This window comes from Pseudonaja textilis, chromosome 1 (genome assembly GCF_049901715.1).
Source record: "Pseudonaja textilis isolate UNSWEBS1 chromosome 1, rPseTex1.2, whole genome shotgun sequence".
Classification (NCBI taxonomy): Eukaryota; Metazoa; Chordata; class Lepidosauria; order Squamata; family Elapidae; genus Pseudonaja; species Pseudonaja textilis.
Genome location: NC_141990.1, coordinates 77,364,520 through 77,387,213, shown reverse-complemented (window position 1 = coordinate 77,387,213; position 22,694 = coordinate 77,364,520). Strand labels below are relative to the sequence as shown.

Sequence of the window (22,694 nt, the reverse complement as noted above, 5' to 3'; positions counted from 1 at the left end):
TATGAAGGCTGTTAAAAATTATTTTTGAGGCAGAATATCCGACAAGACTTTCCCCTTCCTGACAATAAAAACACTGTCATAATGAATTAAATTATGACAATTTCTGGGCATGCAAAATCACCTGACTCTTTCATTCAGGCATTAAGATATTTGTTGTAATTCATAACTATCTAAACTGCAAACATTTTTTGACAGCCAGTGGTTGAGGATTTTATTGGACAAGGATATTTATAGGTTTAGGAAATTTTTATGGTATTCTTTAAAGTTGATAATTAATTGTTTGGATTTTTAAAATCCAAAAGCAGCTGTTTTTGAGCAAGAGTTGCACTTCATTTTTTTGTTTTGTTTTGTTTTCATTTATGTTCAGTTTCTAAAAACTGTTAGAGGCATGGTGGTAAAAGTCACAGAAGTGATAGGCTAAAATGTTTAGCCAGTTTTTCTATTTTGAGTGGATGGATGCTTTAGTTAAAAACAGAAAAACGTATATAACTTATACTTTAATCATTAATTTTAGGGTGATATTTGTTGGGTGGGAAAAACATTGCATTTTACTGCTGAAAATGAGGTTTTGCTAGTAGGTTTTGGTGGTATGGTCCTCCAAGTTGCTAGAAACAATAAAAATGGTTCATAAGAGGGCATATGCACAACATGAAACACACTATCATCTTCCACTCTTGCCCTTCCCCTTCCCAATTTAGGCTATTGAAAACCCAAAATCTGAGAGCTAGAACTCCAAAGCAGTATATAGCAAGCAAGCAGCCATTTGAAACTGAACTACTGTATTTTATAATAAATAGTTCATATACTTTGTTCTGTTGGAAAATTTCAGAATCCAAATTTGATTTTGTATCAGAAAAAAGCACCCAAGTCTTGCTTTAGCATACCTTTGCTTTCCCTACCGGCTAGCAGCTATTACTAAACATGCATGAAGGATTATTTGAAGTGGGGAACACAGGTAGGCTAGAGTGGAGTGGAGTGAAAAAAATGAAACCATGCAGCTGTTTGTTTTACTTTATGATGCAAGAAAAGACCACTTTATTGTAGGTTCCAGACATTGGAATGGCATTTCTGTGACTGAGTTTTGGTAAATGTTAAATAGCATGTTTTGGCAACATTTATGTAAGGTGGTATTAAAATGAGAGATTATGTTACTATTCCCTACTTTTGGAGACTTGTATTGGACTTGTGAGCTGATGTTTGCGGATAGATAAATCAAATGTTCTCTGAACTGACTAGTTATTTTTTTTAATATAGGATACAAATCCTACACTCACTGCTCAAAGCAATTGCCGCTATGAGATTGAATGGGTTACTGAGTCTGCTTGCCCTAGGGACTACCTGGAGAGTCTTAATTGTACTCTGAGCAGTGAACAGCATGGTATTTATGTGGATCTGACACCTCTTACACAATCCCCAGGTAACTATCCTATTTCCCTTAGAGTGTGTACCCACATGATATTTTATACAAGTAAAACCAGCAGCTACAGCAAAAAAAAAGACAAATTTAAAATTCTGGTATAGTTGTATGGTACAAAATGTTACATAAGCAGTGTTTTGGTCTTGAAAATGAACTAAATGCATAGATATATAAATGAAGTCACCATAGATAGGATTGTACTATTTTGAAGATTATCTGTTTTGAATGTATTTTTATGCATGGGAACAGTTAACTTGCTTTTTGCCAAAAATACAATATTTATGAGCCATGATGGCACAGTGGTTAGAGTGCAGTATACTGCAGGCTACTTCTGCTGCCTGCCGGCTGCCTGCAATTTGGCAGTTCAGATCTCACTAGGCTTAAGGTTGACTCAGCTTTCCATCCTTCTGAGGTGGATAAATTGAGGACCCAAATTGTTGGGGGCAATATGCTGACTCTAAACTGTTTAGAGAGGGCTGTAAAGCACTGTAAAACGGTATATTAGTCTTATTGCTATTGCTATTTATTAATGTATTAAAATGAAAGCAACAAGTAAATCAACAGATTGAAATTATAGAACTTGCTAATTAATCAAGTCATTACAATAAGTGCTCTAAAATCTAATGAGCAAGCAGTTTAGAAATCAAATAATGAACAAATCTGATCACAGTGGAAGTAGCATTATATATCGCCTGCTCTAGCAATCTCAAAAATATGGTTTCCTTTTTGGTTGTGTCAGATGAGCATGATGATCACATAAGCTTAAAGATACTAAAACAAAAAAATTTTCAGAATGAAAACCAAACAAAAATATTATCAAGAGAATAAATTAGTGACACTGTTTACAGACATTTTTACTGATTTATCAGCTTTATACATGCATGGGATTTCATAATGCTAGGTGCAGTATGAATCTAATTTAATCCCTCCAGAACTGGGGTATGGTTAAAACATTAGAAAATTTGTTAGAAGACTCTTGTTTTGAATCTGATGATGACATGGAGAAAATTATAAATATCTAAAGTGTAGTTTTCATGAAATCAAAATTTGTCTTGCAAAATCCTACACCTGAATCATTGGATAAGTTTAGAAAATGTCTAAGAGCATCACTTGTGCCACACAGGCAGATTATAACAATGCTATACAGTGATCATATAAGTATTTTGGTGTCATAATTTGTATGATCATTTGAGTATTTCAAATGTGGATTTCAATCATATTTTCTTTAGGTGATGTGTCACCATATGTTGCAAAAGATAAAGAGTATAACTATTATCTGAACGTATGTGGGAAAGTAGCTGGTGGTTTTTGTTTGGATAAGGATGTGTCTTCATGTCAAGTTAAATCTGAAAAAAGTCAGCAGAAAGTGGCAGGAAGATTTACCAATCAAACTCTCAGGTTAGTAATAGTCCAGAAACGTAAATATGTTTCTTTTGGAAACAAAATCTGTGATATTGCCCTAAAATCTTTTGTTTGCTATTAGAGAAAAATAATTTTTATTTATGAAAGAATTTATTTTTTCACCATATAAAACTCTGTGTGAGTAGTCCTCAGGTTATTACTACTTATTCAGCTATTGTACAAAGTTTTGATGGCACTTTGATGCTTACAACTGGTTCTTGAAATTCTGACTTGCAGCATCCAATAAAATGAATTAAGTAGAATCGTATTGCTTTTTTTTTTAAATCAGATATGCTGATGGAGACCTTATTCTGACGTATCCAGGAGGAGATAGTTGTAGCTCAGGTTTTCAGAGAATGACAGTCATAAATTTTGAATGCAATCAAACTGCAGGTAATGTGCCAGTCTGCTTGTAAATGGATTAATTTGAGCAGTATTGTTCTGTTGGAAAAACTGCTGATACTTTTTTTAAAAGTTATATAGAAAAATGTTATATAGAAAACTAGATATTTCATTTCATTACTACCCTTGTCATTCAAAGAGAGACTGTTCAATAAAATAAGTTGTGGCTTATTTGGTAAATGAATGCACTAAACAAATTATAGGTAAGTAGTATGTGAACTCTAATATTAATTGCAGTATTAAAGCCTTTTTATTTCAACATGTGATGGATTGGCTCATGCCAATTCTGTTATGGAAATGGATGCCCAGTTAAATTATATTTGACTACAAGTTTTTATTAATATTTTTAGTTTCTCTTTAATTATTTGGGGTGGCGAGACTCTATTATTCTTATGTTTGATTATGTGTCAAGCCTAAATGTGAATATTTAATGGACAATCGGTACTTTAATTTGGTATCTTTTTATATGTTTCCTGTTATATGTTAACCCTTTTTAATCTGAATGTTTCCTGTGTTTTTGTGAATTTATTAAAGATAATAATGGCAAAGGACACCCAGAATTTAATGGTGAAACAGACTGCTCATATTTTTTCACCTGGCAAACCAAATATGCTTGTGTTGGAGAAGAAGAAGGTTTGCCTTGCATGGTTTCAGATAAGAAGAAAAAGTATGACTTGACACGACTGATTCGTCATTCTGGTATGAAACTTTTAAAAATCTATTGTCTGCTTAATTATTTTTAAAAATTCTAGTTGATATATAACTGGTTATCTGAAATGTTTTCCTAAACATAACGTATTGTTGCCAAATATACCAGATAAATAGTAGAATATTGATGATTTTCCAAGGTAAGAAGATTTATGTTGGATACATTAGAAGAAAAGCTATTTGTTTTACTTTTTAACATAATGCACATTACTCAATGAACTTGGTGAGTTTTTGTGGTTGTAGAGGTGCAGTGCAAGAGGCAATACTGCCAACACATTCATGTAACTGTGGTGTATGGTACTAGCTTAACAGTTTAAGAAAAACATAAGGCGTATTCAGTCCAGCCCTCTGTGTCAGAAGTTGACCAATCAGATCCACTGGACATGAGGCATTTATCCTCTTCCTTTGTTCCAGGGCATGCTGCCTTGGAAATTTATGTAATCCTGCAGACCACAAGTACTGGGCTTGATTTTTGTGTTAAGCCTCCAAACACTGCAGATTAGGAGAGTTCTCAATTTGACCTCCTGTAGGAAGAACTTTATCCCCTTTATGATATGCGGTATAGTTCTCATTAAATTGTTGTATGGTTTTATATTATACACCAAATGATACTTTTGTGATGGCTTTTAAATAGTCCGTAGGTGCTAAGTGTTAATTAGCTACAGGCTCTGCTTTATCATTAGTATTTTGACCTGACCATATGTGTACATCTCTCTTTTGCATTCCTTTTTTGAACCTTGTTCTTTAGTTTAAAAAAAAAAAAAGAGTCCTACAATAACTGAACTTTACTGTCATTTTGGGTAAGGAATTCAGTGTGGAATGTTAGATAATGTGGCATTAGAAAGCAAGCAGGTAGTGTATAGAGCTATGGTAGAAACTAGGAAAGAAAAGTACGGAGAGTTACCATGAGTTATGTTATTGTAAATTAGATATACTGTATTTTTTAATCTCTTTTTATTTCTTTGTTTTACAATTACTTACTCCCTTTCCGCAATGTTTATAACTGCTTACCTGAAAGTGAAATAACATGATGGATATGCAGCATCTAAATATTTTAATCTAAAATATGTCATCTTAATTCTAGAATCAGAGGAGAATTGGGAAGCTGTAGATATCAACCCGGTAGAAGCAAAAAAGAAACGTTTCTTTATAAATGTCTGTCACAAGGTACTCCCGAAAGGAGAAGCCACATACTGTGCCAAAGATGCATCAGTTTGCTCTGTTGGTGAGTAGAGGTCTCCATGCAGCCTCTCTCTTGATAAAAGCTAAGTTGCTTTTCTTTTCATAGAACAACAGTAATAATTTATTTTAAGTCTACAGGTCAAAGTATCTGCTTTAGAATTTGCACTCCCACTTCCTCTGTTTTGTATGCTTCTTTCATTTTTCATTCCTCAAATTTTAAGATGGTATTTGCACTAAAATTACAACATACCTCGCACTTAGGAAATTCTTGCTTAACATTCTAGAAGGTTTAATAAATCTTTATGTTCTAATACTGATTATAAAAATGGTAGCTATCCATATCCTAAGAGTTGACAAAATAGAGAAAAGTTAGCAATATAGGTCTGTGAAAGAGAACTGTAAGATATCTGTCTTGCTATACTTTATATATAAATTTCACTGAAGAACTTTTGTAGGTGAATCCATAGCATAAATAGAACAATCTTTGGTGGTTTATTATAACAGAATTTTAAAACGATTCTTGAATCCCTTCACTTTCAAGATAAAATAATCTTTTCCATCTGACACATATATTGAAGATTTTATTTTGTATACAACCCTGCAGTTGTATTAACCCTCCAGTTTTGAGAGTGAAAGCCTTTTCTGTGGAAGCAAGGATTCATAGTTTTCATATTGCATTGCTTTTTAGATAAAAACAACCATACAAGAAATCTTGGGACTTTCATGTCTCCTCCCAAAAAGATTGGAGAAAATATTGAGCTTCACTATTCAGATGGAGACGAATGTGCACCCAATAAAAAAACTGAAACAAATATAATCCTTATATGTAAACCAGGTGAGTGATGTGATTTCACCATAATCCTTAAATATATGGCCTTTATAGAGAATAGTAAAATTTTGAATGCAATGGCAGTGAGATCTTAAAGTCTGCCAGATCGTAATTTTATTCTTTCACTTTGATCATTAATAATTAAACAATTCTCAAGCTACTTTTGCAGCCTTAGAGTACCTTCTTTTATATTTGCACGTGCAAGAAAATTTGCTATTATCTTGGAAAGGCTTATTTGTTTCAAATGGAAGTGGTATGGTAGTTCCTAGTGTGGTTGAGGACCTCAAAATGTGAACTGATCTATTGGATATTTTTAATTTTACTTTATACAATTACTAATATGTTATTATTGCTAAACAGATTGCTATGTGGTGAGATTGTTTTGCAAATAACTTGGTCCTAACTCATTGGATTATGGTTTCATAGGCATTAACCAGTGCTTAAGAATTAAATCTGACAGTGATTGAAAACCTGTGTTGATAGCTTGATTGATTATATCACAACCCAATGAGCTTGATTGATGCAGCTGATTTGATATAAAATTATGCAAAAAGCAATCCTTTGAATCATTCCAGTTGTATTTTCTATCAAGATACACTGTGGTAATTTTTTTTTACAAGCTTTGACTTTTGAGTCTTTAATGCATCTCTACAAAGTATTTTAAAATTATTTTTGTGTACAGAATAGTGAGGATTCATTATTACAGCATTCAGGTCTACCGCTACAAAGCTTGGACATGGCATATACAGTGGTGCTTAAAAGTGAAAGCTTTTGAATCTTCAGCATTTCTGTATAAATATGAACTAAAACATCTGTTTTCCACACAAGTACTAAAACTAGGTAGAAAACACAAATAAATATATCGGAAAAATTATACTTGTTCATATATTTATTGAGGAAAATGATCCAAAACTACATATGTGGAAAAGAGGTCAAAAGTGAGTTTATGCAAAATGTTTTGATTTGAACCATTTTGAACTAAAACCACTCTGGCTTGAGTGTAAAACAGCTGCTTTGGCAATGGAACAATTATTTTTAGTTATTCCAGAAGTTATCCGAGCTCAGAATACACCTAAGATGTTTGAAATAGCCAATTTTCTGCTTGAGAATGGCTACAATAAAGAAGATTGCACGCTTCTAATCCATAAATCTGAGTTTTACAGCTGATAGAAAATCAGACAGGAAAGAATGTGGCATTTGTCACTCTTTATATTTTATTGGTGATGGAAAATACTCTCTGATTGAAGAAATATAAATTGATTAAATATAATTGATCAGATATCTGATCAGATAATCTGGGAAGTTCTGTTACTATGTTCTTGAAGATGAGTGACTATTCAGATCGGTATTTTTCTGTTGATAGGTGACCTGGAAAGTGCTCCTGTTTTGATTAATTATGGATACGATGGATGCTTATTTGAGTTTGAATGGCATACTGCTGTTGCCTGTGTCCTGTCTAAAACAAAAGGAGACCACTGCAAAGTTTCAAATCTTCAAGCTGGTATGTAGCTAAAAAGAATCTTTGATGGGAAAATTCAGATTTCCTGTTTGCATTTTGTGTCAGTTAACATTTTGGGTCAGCTAGCAACACTGTTTTTATCTTCATTCCAAGATTAAGTATAGGATTATACATACTTAGAAATGATTATTACATATCTTCCCTCTTACAATGATTGTCTTATGCACATTCACAACTTTTTATTAAAGAAGACTTTTTAAAATTTCTACAGGAGTTTCCTTCGACTTATCACCACTAATGAATGAATCTTTCTCAATAACCACAAGTGATTATACCTTTTACATTAGTATTTGTGGCTCTTTGTCAAATAAGTATTGTGGATCAGAGTCTGCAGTTTGTCAAGTAAAGAAAAAGTAAGTGTTATGTGTATGCCTCCTGAATCTCCACTTTATGGAACAGTCGATAGCCTTTATATACTTTTTGTCCTTATTGTAAATTAGGAAATTATCCAGGGCAGGGCTCAAAGAATGAAATAAACCAAAAGTTGTGAAGAGGGCTGTTGCTTTACCTGCTCTGTGTTTATTGTGCCCTATAAAACTGTTGCCCTATATCTAGACTCAGCTTTCACAACTCAAATGAATTCAGTCTTTTCATCAGGTGAAGTGATGTTCCCTTTTTCCTCAACCCTAAAGCCAAATTATGAAAAATTTAACCTAGGATTACTGATGACGTGCAAATAAAAGTATGTTGTATCTTCAAAATGAGTTGGTTCCTTTAGCTGAGTGATTATGAGGTGATGAAAAAGATTAATTACATTTTGGAATATTATTTTGTGTTTCATTAGGGTATTTACATGACATTAAGGTTTTGGTTTATATTTCTGTCATCTATGTTTTATTCATATATTTACCGAATGGAGTATGACAACAATAATAATACTGAATGAATGCTTCCTCTAAAACCTACTTGGAATCAAAAAAGTTCTAGGACACCTCTTCCAATCCCAATCCTGTTGGGACTGTTCCATTACATGAATTGCCCAATGAATTGCCCAATGGCATGAACTCCTGATTAAATCTTGACCTGAGATCCTAATTTTATTAGATGGCAATAAATATGTACTAAGATGTGATCTTAGCAATTTGCCTTCTAAATAAAATATGGATTATTGTTGATTGTGATTGGAAAACATGATCCAAACATGAGTGTGTCTTGGACAAACCACAATAGAGAAAGTTGATTCATAAGATTGAACTTATCAGTCAAGAAACATATATATGATAGTTACATACGCTTTTGTAATGCAGCTTAATTTTGGGGAATGTGACATTATCCTGGAACATTTAAAGCAAACTTACATGCAATTGCATTATTGTATAATTTTAGTGGCCAAGATTCTTGGAATCTTGGGAAGCCCAGTTCTCAACTGTCCTATTATAATGGAATTATTCAGCTAAACTATCAGAATGGCACACCCTACAACAATGAGCAGCATACAACACGGTCTACCCATATAACATTCCTGTGTGATCGTAATGCAAACAAGAGTGTCCTAGAGTATCAGGTAGGAACTGAACAAGAACAATTTCCTTTAATTCTGTTATTGCACTGCATCTTTAAGTCAGCTTTTGAAGGGCTGACAAAATGGGTAATTAACTCACCAGACTTACTTTTTGAGTGGTATAGAGGGGGAATTCTAATTCATACAAGCCTTATATGCCTTGAAGATCTATCTTTATAGATTGTCTAGAAAGCATCAAGAAATCGTATTTGATGTTAATTTTAGAACTTTTCATATAATTCTTACCCTTTGGAATGAAGTACACATAAACATTTCTGCTTTAAAGTAGCTTGCTCAGGGTCCCTTTGCTAACCCATTCATAAAATCGACATCTACAGTTACATATTGCCAATTTACCAGGATGCTATCTACCAACCTCAGTAACCGCTCCTGATAATATTTCACCCTATCCCAACTTATCTTTTTTTTCTTTATCTGGACAAGTTATATTTCTAGGCAAAGTACTTTTACATTTAAAAAAAATATTCAATGAAGCCTATATGGCTTATTGGAGGCTGTGGGAATCTTTTAGAAGATACTGTTGGAATCTGGCACTTTACCATGCATCATGAAAGTTTTGTTTTTAACTTTACAGTTAGAAAAGTTCAATAGAATTTTTAACTTTAACTTTTTAAACGTTAATAGTTTCAGTTATCTGAAAGGAGAAGCTTAGTGGGCATTTAAAGAAGATGCCTTCATTGTTGTCCTGGGCACTGTATTGAGGAATCTGTAGTTAAGCACATACACATTGAAAGTTTTGTTTGGGGTCTGCTGCTTCTATTTGCAAGTATAAATATAAATTTCTCTGAACATTCTGGTGGAAAAGCCTGAATCTATAAAGACAAAATCTGTGTCTGTAAGCTGTAACTTCTCATTTTGAAATGTCAAAATATTGAGGTGTTCTATTTCCAGTCTTAATTTTTTGCTTTCTGTATTTTTGATCATGATAACTTAGGAGGAAGACAATTTCACATACAACTTCAAATTGTATACTCAGTATGCTTGTCCAGAAATACCCACAGAATGTGTTGTAACAGATCCTCAAACCCTGAAGCAATATGATCTGTCAAGGTAAACAAGAAAACATCAATTCTAAACATGTGGAAGAATTCTCAGCTAGCAATTTTTCCAAGCCCCCAAACAACGTTATATTTTAATCTTAACGCTACCTTGAATTAATCAGCAGTGCTGTCATTATGCTTAACTATCAGAGAATCAGTTTGTTGTGAAAAAAATAGCTTATTACCTTACAACTCCTAAAGGCTGTCCATGTAGTTTTAATTGTTCATCAATATTGCTACTGTTTCCGATGTGGATAAGTTGTATTAAATCTTATTTTCTCAGTAGTGTGTTTTAAATCAACAGTGTATTTCTAGTGTATTTCCATGCTTATCTCAGTAGGGAAATACATGAATACAATTACTTCTGTCTTATTTCTGAATACATTTTTGCCAACTGTAATCTTTGTTTTTTTATTTTTAAAAACCGTTTTAAAGGCTTAATAATGTTTGATCTATTTTTAGTTTATCATTATTTGGCAATGTAAAAGAAAATTGGTTTGCAATGGACAACTCTGGAGAGAATGTTCACAAAAAATACTACATAAATGTCTGCCGACCTTTGAACCCTATCCCAGGATGTGACAGAAGAGCATCCATCTGTGAAATGACATTCAAAAGGGGTGAGAGTGTAAGTATGTCCATTCTGTAGAGAGACAAAATCAATACGAACTTTGGAATTCTCCTTTTCTTTATATTCTTGGGTAGTTATACAATATATGCATAAGACCTGGAGAATTTTTATAATCTTTACAGAAAAATGTGTGCATTTCTTATTGTATTCTTTTAAATATATTTTCTTATTATAAATGCCTTTGCTTTAAAAAGATTTCATTCCTCTCATTTCAGGCTGGTTCTTCTAAAATTTCCAATAGTAACCTTGGGATTGCCCGGCGAAGTCCCATTTTCGAAGGACCGGGTAGAATCCTTCTAAATTACACTGGTGGCTCTCTATGCATAAGGGCAGATGATGACAAGTTGGAACCTTTCTCAAGCCTCATCCATCTTATTTGTGCCAGGGGCCTTCTTGTAAGTTTCTGATGATTTGGTTATTTATTTATTAAAATTTTAATGCTGCTTATCTTCCCTATAAGAGGACTCTTGACGGCTGGCATTATTCTTACACTATAGCTTCATAGTGTTATGGAATTTGACTGCCACTATATAAGAGTAGAAATTATAGATTTCTCCTTATAGATGAATTCTTTGATTCCTCTTGTCATATTTTATGTATTAATTTTAAAAATTTATACAGCCATCTATCTCACAAAAACAAGTGACTCTGGGTAGCATACAATATATCTAAATAATTGTAAACAGAAACACCATCTATTGTTATTAAAAGCATTAAACACTGAAAAAGCCCAGCTAAAAAACTGGGTGAAGGGGTGTCAATAATAATGGAGCCATCTTACTAGTTTGCCAATTCTCTGGGACTTTGAGACCTGGTGCCAACCTAACTTTTGGAAGGATATTCCACAGTGCGGATGCCACAACCTAGAACGCCTGCCACCTAGCTAAGTGATGGAGGCTGGCCCGCCAAGCTAAATGATGGAGCCCACAGCATGCCTTTTCTACTAAATCTGAAAGATGTAATCAGGGAGAGATAGAAATGACCCAATCTCATGCCATGTAAGGATTTAAAGGTCAAAACCAACAGCTTGAATTGGACCTGGGAAAAACTGGCAACCAATGAAGCTCATGGAGCAGATGTGTAGCAGGTGTTCTATGAGGAATATATGTCTGTGCTGCTGCATTTTGCACTAGGTGAAGTTTCCAGATACTCTTCAGGGACAGCCTTGTTGAGGTACAGCCTTGTATCAGACTTACATCAAATCCATGAATAACAGTCAATTAGGAAAAATGGAGGGACGGCAATATTCTTCAACAGAAGGAAACAGAGACTGAGACTCTCTTCTGAGACTAAGACTAAGACTAAACAACCCAGATTTCTGGCTCCATCTTATGGCCGTTTGAGTAACCACACCCAATTACATTTTTTTGCATTCTTAAAGATACAGTATTAAAATGTTTATCCTGGTTTATATATTGTCAACCCAAATAGCTGTTAGGTGACTTACATTCCTAACAAGCCTGATGTAGAGCACATTACAATAGTCCAACAGGGAGGTGACTAGGGATGAGGGGGTGTGAATAGAAACCCTTGATCTAGGAATGAGCGCAACTGATGCACAATACAATGTTGTGTGAAGGCCCTTCTAGCCATGACTGCCATCTGCTTGTTGGTAAGAGTTGTGAGTCCAGGAGGATCCCCAGATTGCACATATGGCAGTGTAATTCCACACAGGCAGTGTAATTCATACGGGCAGTGTAATTCAACACAGGCAGTGTAATTCCATTGATCAACAAAGAAGGCATAGTGCTGAAATGTACATGGCTTTATACTTCTTCAGGTAAGAGTGGAATGAGTAATCTTTATATCATAATACTCCAACATATGCTTTGAAACCTTTGTGATTCATTTCATCTTCATCCAACTGAAGTATCATTCAAGACTGGAAATAAAGCACAACCAAAAAAAGCCCTAAAATTTTCAGAAACATAAAGAATTGGAACATTTTCAAAGCACCTTAACAAGGACCACATATATGTAGTTATTATAGTATGCTAAATAATTCCCAATGTTGAGAAATCAGAAGAGAGGGAAATAGGATAGAGTAGGGGTGTCAAACTTGTAGCCTGCAGCCCGGATCTATCATGCACTGGCCACGCCCATCCCCATTTTAGCAAAGGGGGAAATTGCAATATGTCATGTGATGATAGCATTTGGGCGCAAGTTTGACACCCAAGTTAATTAACCAGGCCGAATTTAGCTTTTTTTATTACAGATTATATTATTAAAAGTGATATAACTGGAGAATAAACTATTGTAGGTTTTTTTATTCCTAAATAGAAGTGATAATGCTTGAACAAATTCTGTGTTTTAGAGCACAGTTGAGTATATTCCACTTAGTCTATCACCATGCTATTTTTCTAGTTGCCCAGGTACTAACCAAGTCCAGTTCTGCTTAGTTTTTTAGTATTGCCCGGTATCAGCGTTCCAATGAAACTGGGTGTCAGATTGGAACAATGACCCATTTCAGATTTACTTATCCCTCTTCCAGAGCAATTTCAAAATTGACTTGTTGCCCTTCCAAAGTTTTGTTCCAAAATTGGCAAAATAAAGGGTGTTCCTTTCAATGTATTCCTTATCATAATTTTTGAACCTGTTATATTTCCAGAATAGCAGCCCGAGATTTGTAGAGATGAAAGACTGTGTTGCAACTTTTCTGTGGGAAACTGAAGCTGCCTGTCCAGTCACCACTACACAAGGCGAGTCTCAGGTAAGAGAATAGGCTTATACTTGCATGCTATGTGTAAAGATGGGTTAGAAGGATCCATATATATTAAATGTGAATCCTCATAATCCATCTTTTGCTTGTTGATCTGAAATTCAGTCTAAGATAGCTTGCATATATGCTATGGGTGAAATCTTGTTTCAGCTGCCTCTTTTTTTCTCCTCTGCAAAGACTAATTCTAGTTTTATATTTTTACCCCGGAACTCATTATTAATTTTCATTATGTAGAAAGGCTTCTGGGAGATGACTAAGATAGTAGAGGCAAGCGCTTGAAGCAAGCAAACTTACAAAGAGCTCTAAATAGCATACTGATGTTAGAATTCACTTTTAGTCAACTTTTTATAATATCTTTTTTGTTGAATCGAATTTTCCTAGATCATTCTCTTAAAAATTTTATTGGGACAAACTTTAAAGTCTGTTTTTTTAAAAAAAAAAAAAACTTCCAAGGAAGATGTGAGACACAAATGGCATAGCCCTTAAACTTTGTATGTGATTCACCAAACAAGATTTGGTACAAACACTGCTGTAGATAGAGGGCACTTTTGTAAATATTACTAACCTTACTTCACTTGATATCCTTTGACTTTCAACAAGGTAAATATCCTGAATATAAATAACTTTGAACTTACCTCTAGATAATCATAACTATATGATAGATATTACTTCCTTGACTCTTTATTTCTAAGGCTGCAAATGTTTTAAGTTTAGGAATTGTGTCTTTTCCTGCAGAGCTGCTCTGTAAAAGACCCAAACACTGGATTTCTATATAACCTGGAACCTTTAGCTTTGGAAAAAGCATACATTGTCGAAGGAATTAAAAAGAGCTACATGGTAATAATTTTAGTTTCTTAGTTCTTACAATTTTTCTGAAATGAGTTAATAAATTGGTGTACTTTCTTGAGGGAACTATAGAAAGCACTCAATACCTTATCTTGGGTTTTGTAAAAAGAATTCCTGATAATAAGATGTTAATAACAAAATTTATCATTGGTGGGGATGAAAAGGGAGGACTCAAAATGGAAAAGAGAAACAGGATTTGTAGAAAGAATATCTGAGACTATGTGATTAAATGAAAACAGAAGATAGCGGATGATGTATTAAAAGAAAATTAAATGTAAAAAGATTCAATATTTATAAATGTATATAAGAAATATATATTATAAGATGTAAGACAAAAAGATATATCAAATGGATTTCACCATGTTCAATGTTTTTAAATAATGTGTTTAATAAAATTTGAAAAAAACACCAATGTTAATAAACAGCAAATAAATATACTGTGAACTACACATTGCGAAAAGCTCTAGCCCAAGGACTGAACAAATTATCTATATGCAGGATTTAGTAGTTAAATGTAAAAGACAGGTCATTTAAATCTTGCAAAGCTGCTATGAAACAGAACAGAAAATACTGCATTATGAGTTAGATGACTTATATGGGCTAGTTCAGGGCTGTGAAACTCCCAGCCTGCAGGCCGGATGCGTCATGCACTGCCCACGCCCATTTTAGCGAAGGGGAAAAAAGTCCTGATACATCATGTGACGCCACTGCGATGATGTGAGTTTGATATCCCTGGGCTAGTTAGATGGGTAAAAGGCAACTTACAGAGCTGTTACTGTGGAATTAGAATTTTTCATATCAAACTCAAAGCTTACATTTATATTCTATTGACTGAGCTAAAAATCTTGTAAAGATAACATGAATAAAAGAGGAGGATGCAATTACCAAGTGTTGTCTTGATAATCATGTCCATCAAATAGTAGAAAATTAACATACGTTGATTGTGTTCAATCTTTTAGGTAAGTATCTGTAGACCAGCCAAGGAATGTGGGCCTATTCATGGTACTGAAATTGATGATTCAATTGGTGGATGTGAAACGGAAGACCTGCAAAATATTCGCTTGGTGAAACTGAACAAAACTCTTCAGTTGTCTACAGAAGGGTATCTTTCACTTACTTATACAGGTAAAATGAGAGTGGCTTTCTTTGTAAACGTTTTCTTTTTAATTTAGTCACTACATGTTTTCGCAAGATAATATTTAGTCTTTATGCAGCGCCCATCAGGCTTTCTTCTGCAATCTGTGGTTCCTAAAGCTCATACCTAGAGAAACACCTATTATTCTTAATTCAAAGGAATAGAACAGAACAGAACAGAATAGAATAGAATAGAATTCTTTATTGGTCAAGTGTGATTGGACACACAAGGAAGTTGTCTTGGTGCAAATACTCTCAATGTGCATAAAAGAAAAGATACATTCATCAAGAGGCATAAGGTACAACACTTAATAATAGTCATAGGGTACAATAAGCAATCAAGTCATACTAGGAAACAGTCAATATAAATCGTAAGGATACAAGTGACAAAGATACAGTCATACAGTCACAAGTGGGAGGGGATGGATGACAAGGGGTGATGAGAAGATTAATAGTAATAGTAGTGCAGACTTTGTAAATAGTTGGACAGTGTTGAGGGAATTATTTGTTTAGCAGAGTGATGGCTTTTGGGAAAAAACTGTCCTTGTGTCTAGTTGTTCTGGTGTGCAGTGCTCTATAGCATCGTTTTGAGAGTAAGAGTTGAAACAGTTTATGTCCAATGCACAGTGTACAGCTTGTTGGCTATTGCTTTAAAAATTTTATATGTTTGCCCACCTTCTGAATCCATAGACATAAAAGTTTAATTCTTCTCCACATTCCTGTAAAAAAAAAAAAGAGTTTGGAGCTTAAAAATCTGGAGATGTGGAATTCAAGATATATAAGAAAGCCCAGTAAGAGAGATTGTAGGAAATGTTCTTTGCTTACAGTGTATAATTTATCTCCATCATACTTTAATATTTGCTCTTTCTTTAACCTATACTAGTAAATGTATCCTGACTCAGTCATGGAAACACATTTTATTTTTTCAAAGTACAAGCTGAACCTGGGTGAAAGTCTTTCCCTTGCTGTCGCTGCAATCCATTTCCTTTCATTTAACTGTATTGTTCTTGTGGGGTTTTTTGCTCTTGTTACTGTCTGATGTTTCAGTGTGTGCAGAATTAAAGGAACAACATACACAGCAGTCCTTGTTCAGCAGTCACTTGTTCAGTGACTGAAGTTATGATAGTGCTGAACAACGAGATTTATGGCTAACTCTTGGATTTGTGGCTTTTGTAGTGTTCTCAAGGTCATGTGATAGCAAGGTGAATGTTTGGCAACTGGCTCACAATTGCAACCTTGCAATGTCCCTCACATGATTGCTGCCTTTGCTGTTTTTATTACGGTTTTCTGACAAGCAAAACCAATAGGGAAGTCAGTGGGAGGTTGCAAATGACAATCATGTGATGTTATGCCTAAGTGGGATTTGTCTAACAACAGCAACTCAGACTTAGCAATGGAATTCCCAGCTCCAAGTGTCAGGTTCTGATGTATCATGAGGGAAAAAAACCCCAAACCACAGTACTGAATTGTAAAAAATTTTCTCCCTCACAAACACCGACACGAACTGACATCCATCAACTGGAAATTCAAAGTCAGGATTAACCATCCAGTTACTGTCCTGCTGTTTTAAACTGTTCCCTAGGCCTGCCCAGCCACCCACATGTGTGCCCCACCCTCCATTCTTCCCTAAGCAGAGTCATTAGACATTAAGCAGGGAGTCCAGCAGAGTTCCATCACCAGCCGCACTCAGTGCGCATGTGTGAAAGCACCTGCTTTTGTTTGAACCCTGTTGCTACCCAACAGCTGTTTGGTGTTGATGTCAGCAGCGGTAACGGGTCTGGTGTGGGTTCGGCGGTCTGGGGAGTTTAGCGTCACGGTGGCCGTGTCATTCTCAGGTCCCCACGTAAAAGGCAATCCCGGCTTCTCTGTTCCCTGCCAGAATGGCAGCTCCGGGCTGCCAGGCACACCAGGGCTGACACTAGGTACTGTAGTTTATACCACTACCTGAACAGAAGTGGAGAATACTTTGTCTTGACATTTTATTTTCATTCTTCAGGGCCTAATGACAGTTTCATCATCACTTTTACTTGTAATCGGTCCTATCCTGGAGAACTCAAATTTGTACATGAAGAAATGAATTCTGCACGAAATATTCATAATACTTACTTTAACTTCTACACAGCATTAGCCTGCCCACCTGTTCCAGTTGATTGCCAAGTCACTGGTAAGTAAACTAGAAAAGGTGAATTTTCCATGTCTTATGTTCAAATAGTAAGTAGTGGAATTTCAGAGTTATGGGTATCTGCTTTGTTATTTTCTAGAATCTAAAGATCTTTCAAGTGGAATCTGGTTTAAAAGATGTAGACTTTAAGAAATTCTGAGCTCACGTGTGACTTCATTATCCTTCCACAGAAGGCATGAACTGTTTTAAAACATATTAGTAGTATAATCTTTGATTTTTGAGGTGCTAGTCATTTTCTTCTTCTATTTAGAAATTATTTTTTATTATACTACAAATCTGCTCTTTTGCCTAAGGTACTTTAATGGTTTTTCTTGTAAATTATGTTTTAAAAAAGAAGAAACATCTAAGTAGTTTTTGACTTAATACTGCAAAGATATTTTAGGTGAAAATTTAAAATGCTCGGTCTCCTTAAAAAATATTTTTTTAAACGTGGGAGGTTCAGAAGTTATATTTATACACACACACACACACACACACACACATACACACACACACACACACACAGAGAGAGTGTATAGTACCTACATATATACATTTTTTGATTATTTCTCGAGATGTTCTTAAATATTTAAAATAAATATACTAGGAAGTTATGTATAGTGAAGCAGCCAACATTTATTTGTAGAAACTTCTGGTTACACAATGCATATTTTGTTTTAATATTATTTTATTGCTTTGCTCTTCATATGTCAGGCTTGGATGACTAACCTTTTAGAAATTGGGGGTCTGACTTGGATAAGGAGGATTTGATTTAATCAAGCATTTCCAGTTCCTGCTTGTGTTTTCAGATTCTGATGGCAATGAATATGATCTGAGTGACTTGAGCAGAGATCATGAACCCTGGATTGCCCTGGATACGACAACAGATGCCAAAAAAAGAACTTTCTATCTCAATGTTTGCAGGCCACTTCCCTATATACCTGGATGTCCAGGTAAGTATCCTAGGTTAACTGATGATGTAGGTTTGAGCTTAGAATTCAAATGAGCAGACATAGTTGAACAGATTACAGTGATAAGGTTCAGGCAATAGATTGAATCAGGAATCTGTATCCTGTTACTCATGAGCTGCAAGCTTCCCCCCAGTTGTAATTTTGTTACGCTTTATTGAATTGATTGATTAATTATGTACAATCTAGTCACTGTCGATTCCTACGATACATAGATACATTTTCTCCATGATGATCTGGTCTTTCATGTCTTCCGATGGTGCACTCATCATTATTTTAACTGAATCTATTCACCGTGCTGCTGGTCGTTCTCTTTTTTTCTTCTTTTTCATCTTTCCCAAGCATTGTGATGACTTCATTTGCCGATCATATTAATCAAAGCTAAACAAACAGTTAGGCACCTCTCTTGTGCAAACCTGGCAATAGTTTGTTTCAGCATCTTCAAATGATTTAAAGCAGTGGTAGTCAACCTGGTCCCTACCGCCCACTAGTGGGCGTTCCAGCTTTCAAGGTGGGCAGTAGGGGTTCTGTCCCCTACTTGATAAATCACCATTACTGTGGAACCGGTGGGCGGTTAGAAAAAACTTTACTACTAAGAGAGATACAAAAGTGGGTGGTAGGTATAAAAAGGTTGACTACCCCTGATTTAAAGAATCGATTGAACTGTTTCTAAAAGGTTTTTAAGCTGGCTTTTATTCTTCTATCTTTGTCAGATTGAATTGTAATGTTAGAATGTATGTTATAATAGGGGAGAATAGCAATTATCAGTTTGATGCTTGGGTAATGTAAAGGTAGAAATAATAGTTTTAAACCAATTTTATTTTATTTTGTACGGAAAGCCAACTGTAAAACTAAGGGAAGTAAAGAAAAACCCCTTGTGTATCAACGAAGTCATATTGAGTATATTTAATTAGTACGTCTTCAGTCCAGATATGATTAACTTAAAAAAAGGAGAAAAGAATGTTAAATTACCTCTGAGCCCCTCTTAAAAAGAATTAATGCAACCCTTTTGGAAAACATAAACTTCTATTTTGAAATGTGTCTTTTGGCTGCAGCTGGCGTAATAGGAGCTTGTGTGAAATATGCCAATAAAAGCCAGAATCTTGGTGTCATTCAAATAAGTCCTCAGGCTGCCACTGATGGATCCCTTAGTATTGTGTATTTAAGTGGAGACAAATGCAAAGATAAACAACAGTACTCAACACGGATAATTTTCCAGTGTGATCAAGCTATGGTAAGTTCATGTGTAGCAGGTTTTTTTTTTCAAACTTGGCAACTTTAAGGTGTGTGGAATCCCAGAATTCCATAGCCAACCTACTGAGTTGAAGTCATACATCTTACTTACTTACAGATTAAGAGTAGGAAGGGACCTTGTAGATCATCTAGTCCAACCCCCTGCCCAAGCAGGAGATCCTACACCATTTCTGACAGATGGCAGTCCAATCTCTTCTTGAAAGCTTCCAGTGATGAAGCTTCCACAACTTCCGAAGGCAACTTCTGTTCCATGGGTTGATTGCTCTGTCAGTAAATTTCTCCTTATTTCCAAGTTGAATCTCTCCTTGTTCAGTTTCCATCCATTATTCCTTGTCTGGCCTTCAGGTGCTTTGGAAAATAGCTTGACCCCTTCCTCTCTGTGGCAGCCCCTCAAATATTGGAAGACTGCTATCATGTCTCCCTTTGTCCTTTTCTTCACTAGACCAGCCATGCCCAGTTCCTGCAACTGTTCATCATATGTTGTAGTCTCCAGTCCCCTAATCATCTTGATTGCTCTTCTCTGCACTCTTTCTAGAGTTTCAACATCATTTTTACAGTGTGGTGACCAAAACTGAATGCAGTACTTTAGCTGTGGTCTTACTAAGGGTTTATAGAGTGGTATTAGTACCTCCCTTGAACTTGAATACCTTGAACTTGATTGTATTCCTCTGTTAATGCAACCTCAGATTGCATTGGCTTTTTTGGCTCCTGTTGCACACTGTTGACTCATATTTAATTGGCTGTCCACTAAGTCTCCAAGATACCTCTCGCAGTTACCAGGTTTGAAAAATACTGTGTACTGCATATGCAAAGTCTAGTATTTCAATATCTAGATGCTATACCAAGACTGCTTTTTGAAACCTTGCAGGCTGGAATTATATCTGTCATTCATATCTTTTCCAACTTGTCTGTATTGTTGCAGCATTCTTTAATGTGTCATGAAGCTTAGGAATTCTGTTCCTTTAAAAATATAGGTGCATTTTTCCAAGACTTTTCATTTTTTTCTAACCTCGAAGGCTTTGGTTGGACGAAACTTGGGTGTACAGCTACACATTATCCCTTCCCTGGATGGCTCCTTGATATACTGTCCAGGCTCCCTTAGAGCAGTCTTTAACACCCTTCCCTCACCCTCTTCTGAAGAGAATGAGGGACTCCAAAAGTAATAATACATTGTACCTGTGTCATATGATTATAGTTGATTTGCGTGGAATAGCTTCACAAACTTTCTTCTGCTTCTAAAGGTGTACAATATATCCTATCACTGTTGCTAAAATAGGTTACTAAATTTAAAGTAAAATAAAATAAAAGACTCTGTTTTTCTCATTATTTAAAAATGACTGTTTCACATTGAGCAGCATATATTGCTCAGTTTGAACATTCATTTCCATTTTTCCACTTCAGAGAAAGCCTCAGGAGATGTGGCAATACAGGTTGATGAGAAGTTTTATTTATTTAGGCTTAAAAGGCTTTAAGTTAAGTTTGATGCACAGTTCAGAGTCTTAGCCTTCCTCCCTCCCTCCCTCCCTCATACTGTAAGTGAGTAAGATGTGCAGTCTCCAAATTTGATAGATAAATACACTCTGCCACTTCTCTAAAGAAGAAAGAGAACAAAGGCTGCTTCCATAGGTTACAAAAATAGCCAGTATATGATGAAATGTCTGCAACTTGAGAATCCTGTCATCCTCCCCCACAATCATTACTGTAATTCTGCTGCAAAGGTATTTAAAATGGGGATACAGATAAATACATTGTCCCACAATATCAATCATGTCTGTTGTGTACCAATGTTGATTAGTTGGGTTGTGAAATGATAGGTCAGAAATAAAATTCTCTTCTTGAATGGAATAATTGCCTGTGAATCCAGAGAATGGTGATTCAGTAGCATGTAAGGGAATCAGAAGCTCATTCATTCATGCATGAAACCTGTCAAACTTTTCATCTTTATATTTAGGGATCACCAGTGTTTCAATATGAAAAGGACTGTGAGTTTGTTTTTCTCTGGAGAACTCTAGCAGCTTGCCCTGTGCACAGAGCAGAAGGTAAAAGAGTTTTGTAGTTCAACCTATATATTTAAAACTCATGAATAAGTTTATATTTATTATGTAAGAAGAAAGATTAGTATTATCTTGAACTTAAATGCCCTGTAAGTTCTTTTTTAATTTGGGCATATGGCAGAATTCTTAACTTTCAACTATTTCATATAGGGAACAATATGATTATGCATATACATCCCATATCAAAAATTATTAGTTGCTAATATTAACTATTTTTTAATTTAATGTACCAAATAAAAAATTGTTATTGACCTAATTCTACCTTTTACTTTTTGGAATTGGAGCCTTCAGTATTTGTTATAGGCCAGAGATGGGTTTTGGCCCAGAAGAAATGGCCTCACTTTTTGTATCTGGGTGTGATGCATGTAATATGTTCAGAAAACAAGTGATTCCTGGAGCAGAAGTATTGTGTAACTAAACAATTGTCTGTACTGCTAGAGATGTAACATTTTCATATTTTTAGTTATATAAAATATATAGGAAAAAGGGAGGATTTGTGAAGAGAAATGAAATACATAAAATATTTAATTTTTGATTCTCTTTAGAAGTGTGGAGCCATTTTTAACGTCTTATATATTCTTTAGTTTGCTTTTTAGCGATATGCTTTGGCCATATAGTTTTCAAAGTGAGAAGATGATTGAAAAAAACAAGAGTAGTCATTAAGGAAAGGTAATGGAAAGGAAGTTGATGGTGCACATGCATGCAAACATGAAGTGGAGAAAGTGGGGCATGATGCACCAGCCATGCACTACTTGCCCCATAAGGCCTTCCTGTTCAATGTTTTGGTGGTCAAAACCTGGAACAATCAAGCTGTTTCAAATTTAATTCAGACAATTTACATCATACCTAGAATGGTTCAGCTATATAGGAGTAGCACTTAAATCTATCTCTCTGAGTGATTTACAAT

At 35.0% G+C, this 22,694-nt stretch overlaps 1 protein-coding gene across 1 annotated transcript in view; it reads left to right on the top strand.

Moving 5' to 3' along the window:
* The window catches only part of IGF2R (insulin like growth factor 2 receptor), an 80,562-nt gene that overhangs the window by 23,847 nt on the left and 34,021 nt on the right, over positions 1-22,694 (top strand). The window contains exons 8-26 of the mRNA XM_026705083.2: positions 1,255-1,417; positions 2,647-2,815; positions 3,108-3,211; positions 3,755-3,919; positions 5,013-5,153; positions 5,799-5,945; positions 7,303-7,440; positions 7,670-7,811; positions 8,785-8,962; positions 9,915-10,030; positions 10,483-10,648; positions 10,867-11,046; positions 13,260-13,361; positions 14,106-14,207; positions 15,176-15,341; positions 17,347-17,514; positions 18,321-18,464; positions 19,535-19,713; positions 21,685-21,772. Coding sequence (XP_026560868.2) covers positions 1,255-1,417; positions 2,647-2,815; positions 3,108-3,211; positions 3,755-3,919; positions 5,013-5,153; positions 5,799-5,945; positions 7,303-7,440; positions 7,670-7,811; positions 8,785-8,962; positions 9,915-10,030; positions 10,483-10,648; positions 10,867-11,046; positions 13,260-13,361; positions 14,106-14,207; positions 15,176-15,341; positions 17,347-17,514; positions 18,321-18,464; positions 19,535-19,713; positions 21,685-21,772 — 2,758 coding nt within the window. The remainder of the gene's footprint in view (positions 1-1,254; positions 1,418-2,646; positions 2,816-3,107; positions 3,212-3,754; positions 3,920-5,012; positions 5,154-5,798; positions 5,946-7,302; positions 7,441-7,669; positions 7,812-8,784; positions 8,963-9,914; positions 10,031-10,482; positions 10,649-10,866; positions 11,047-13,259; positions 13,362-14,105; positions 14,208-15,175; positions 15,342-17,346; positions 17,515-18,320; positions 18,465-19,534; positions 19,714-21,684; positions 21,773-22,694) is intronic.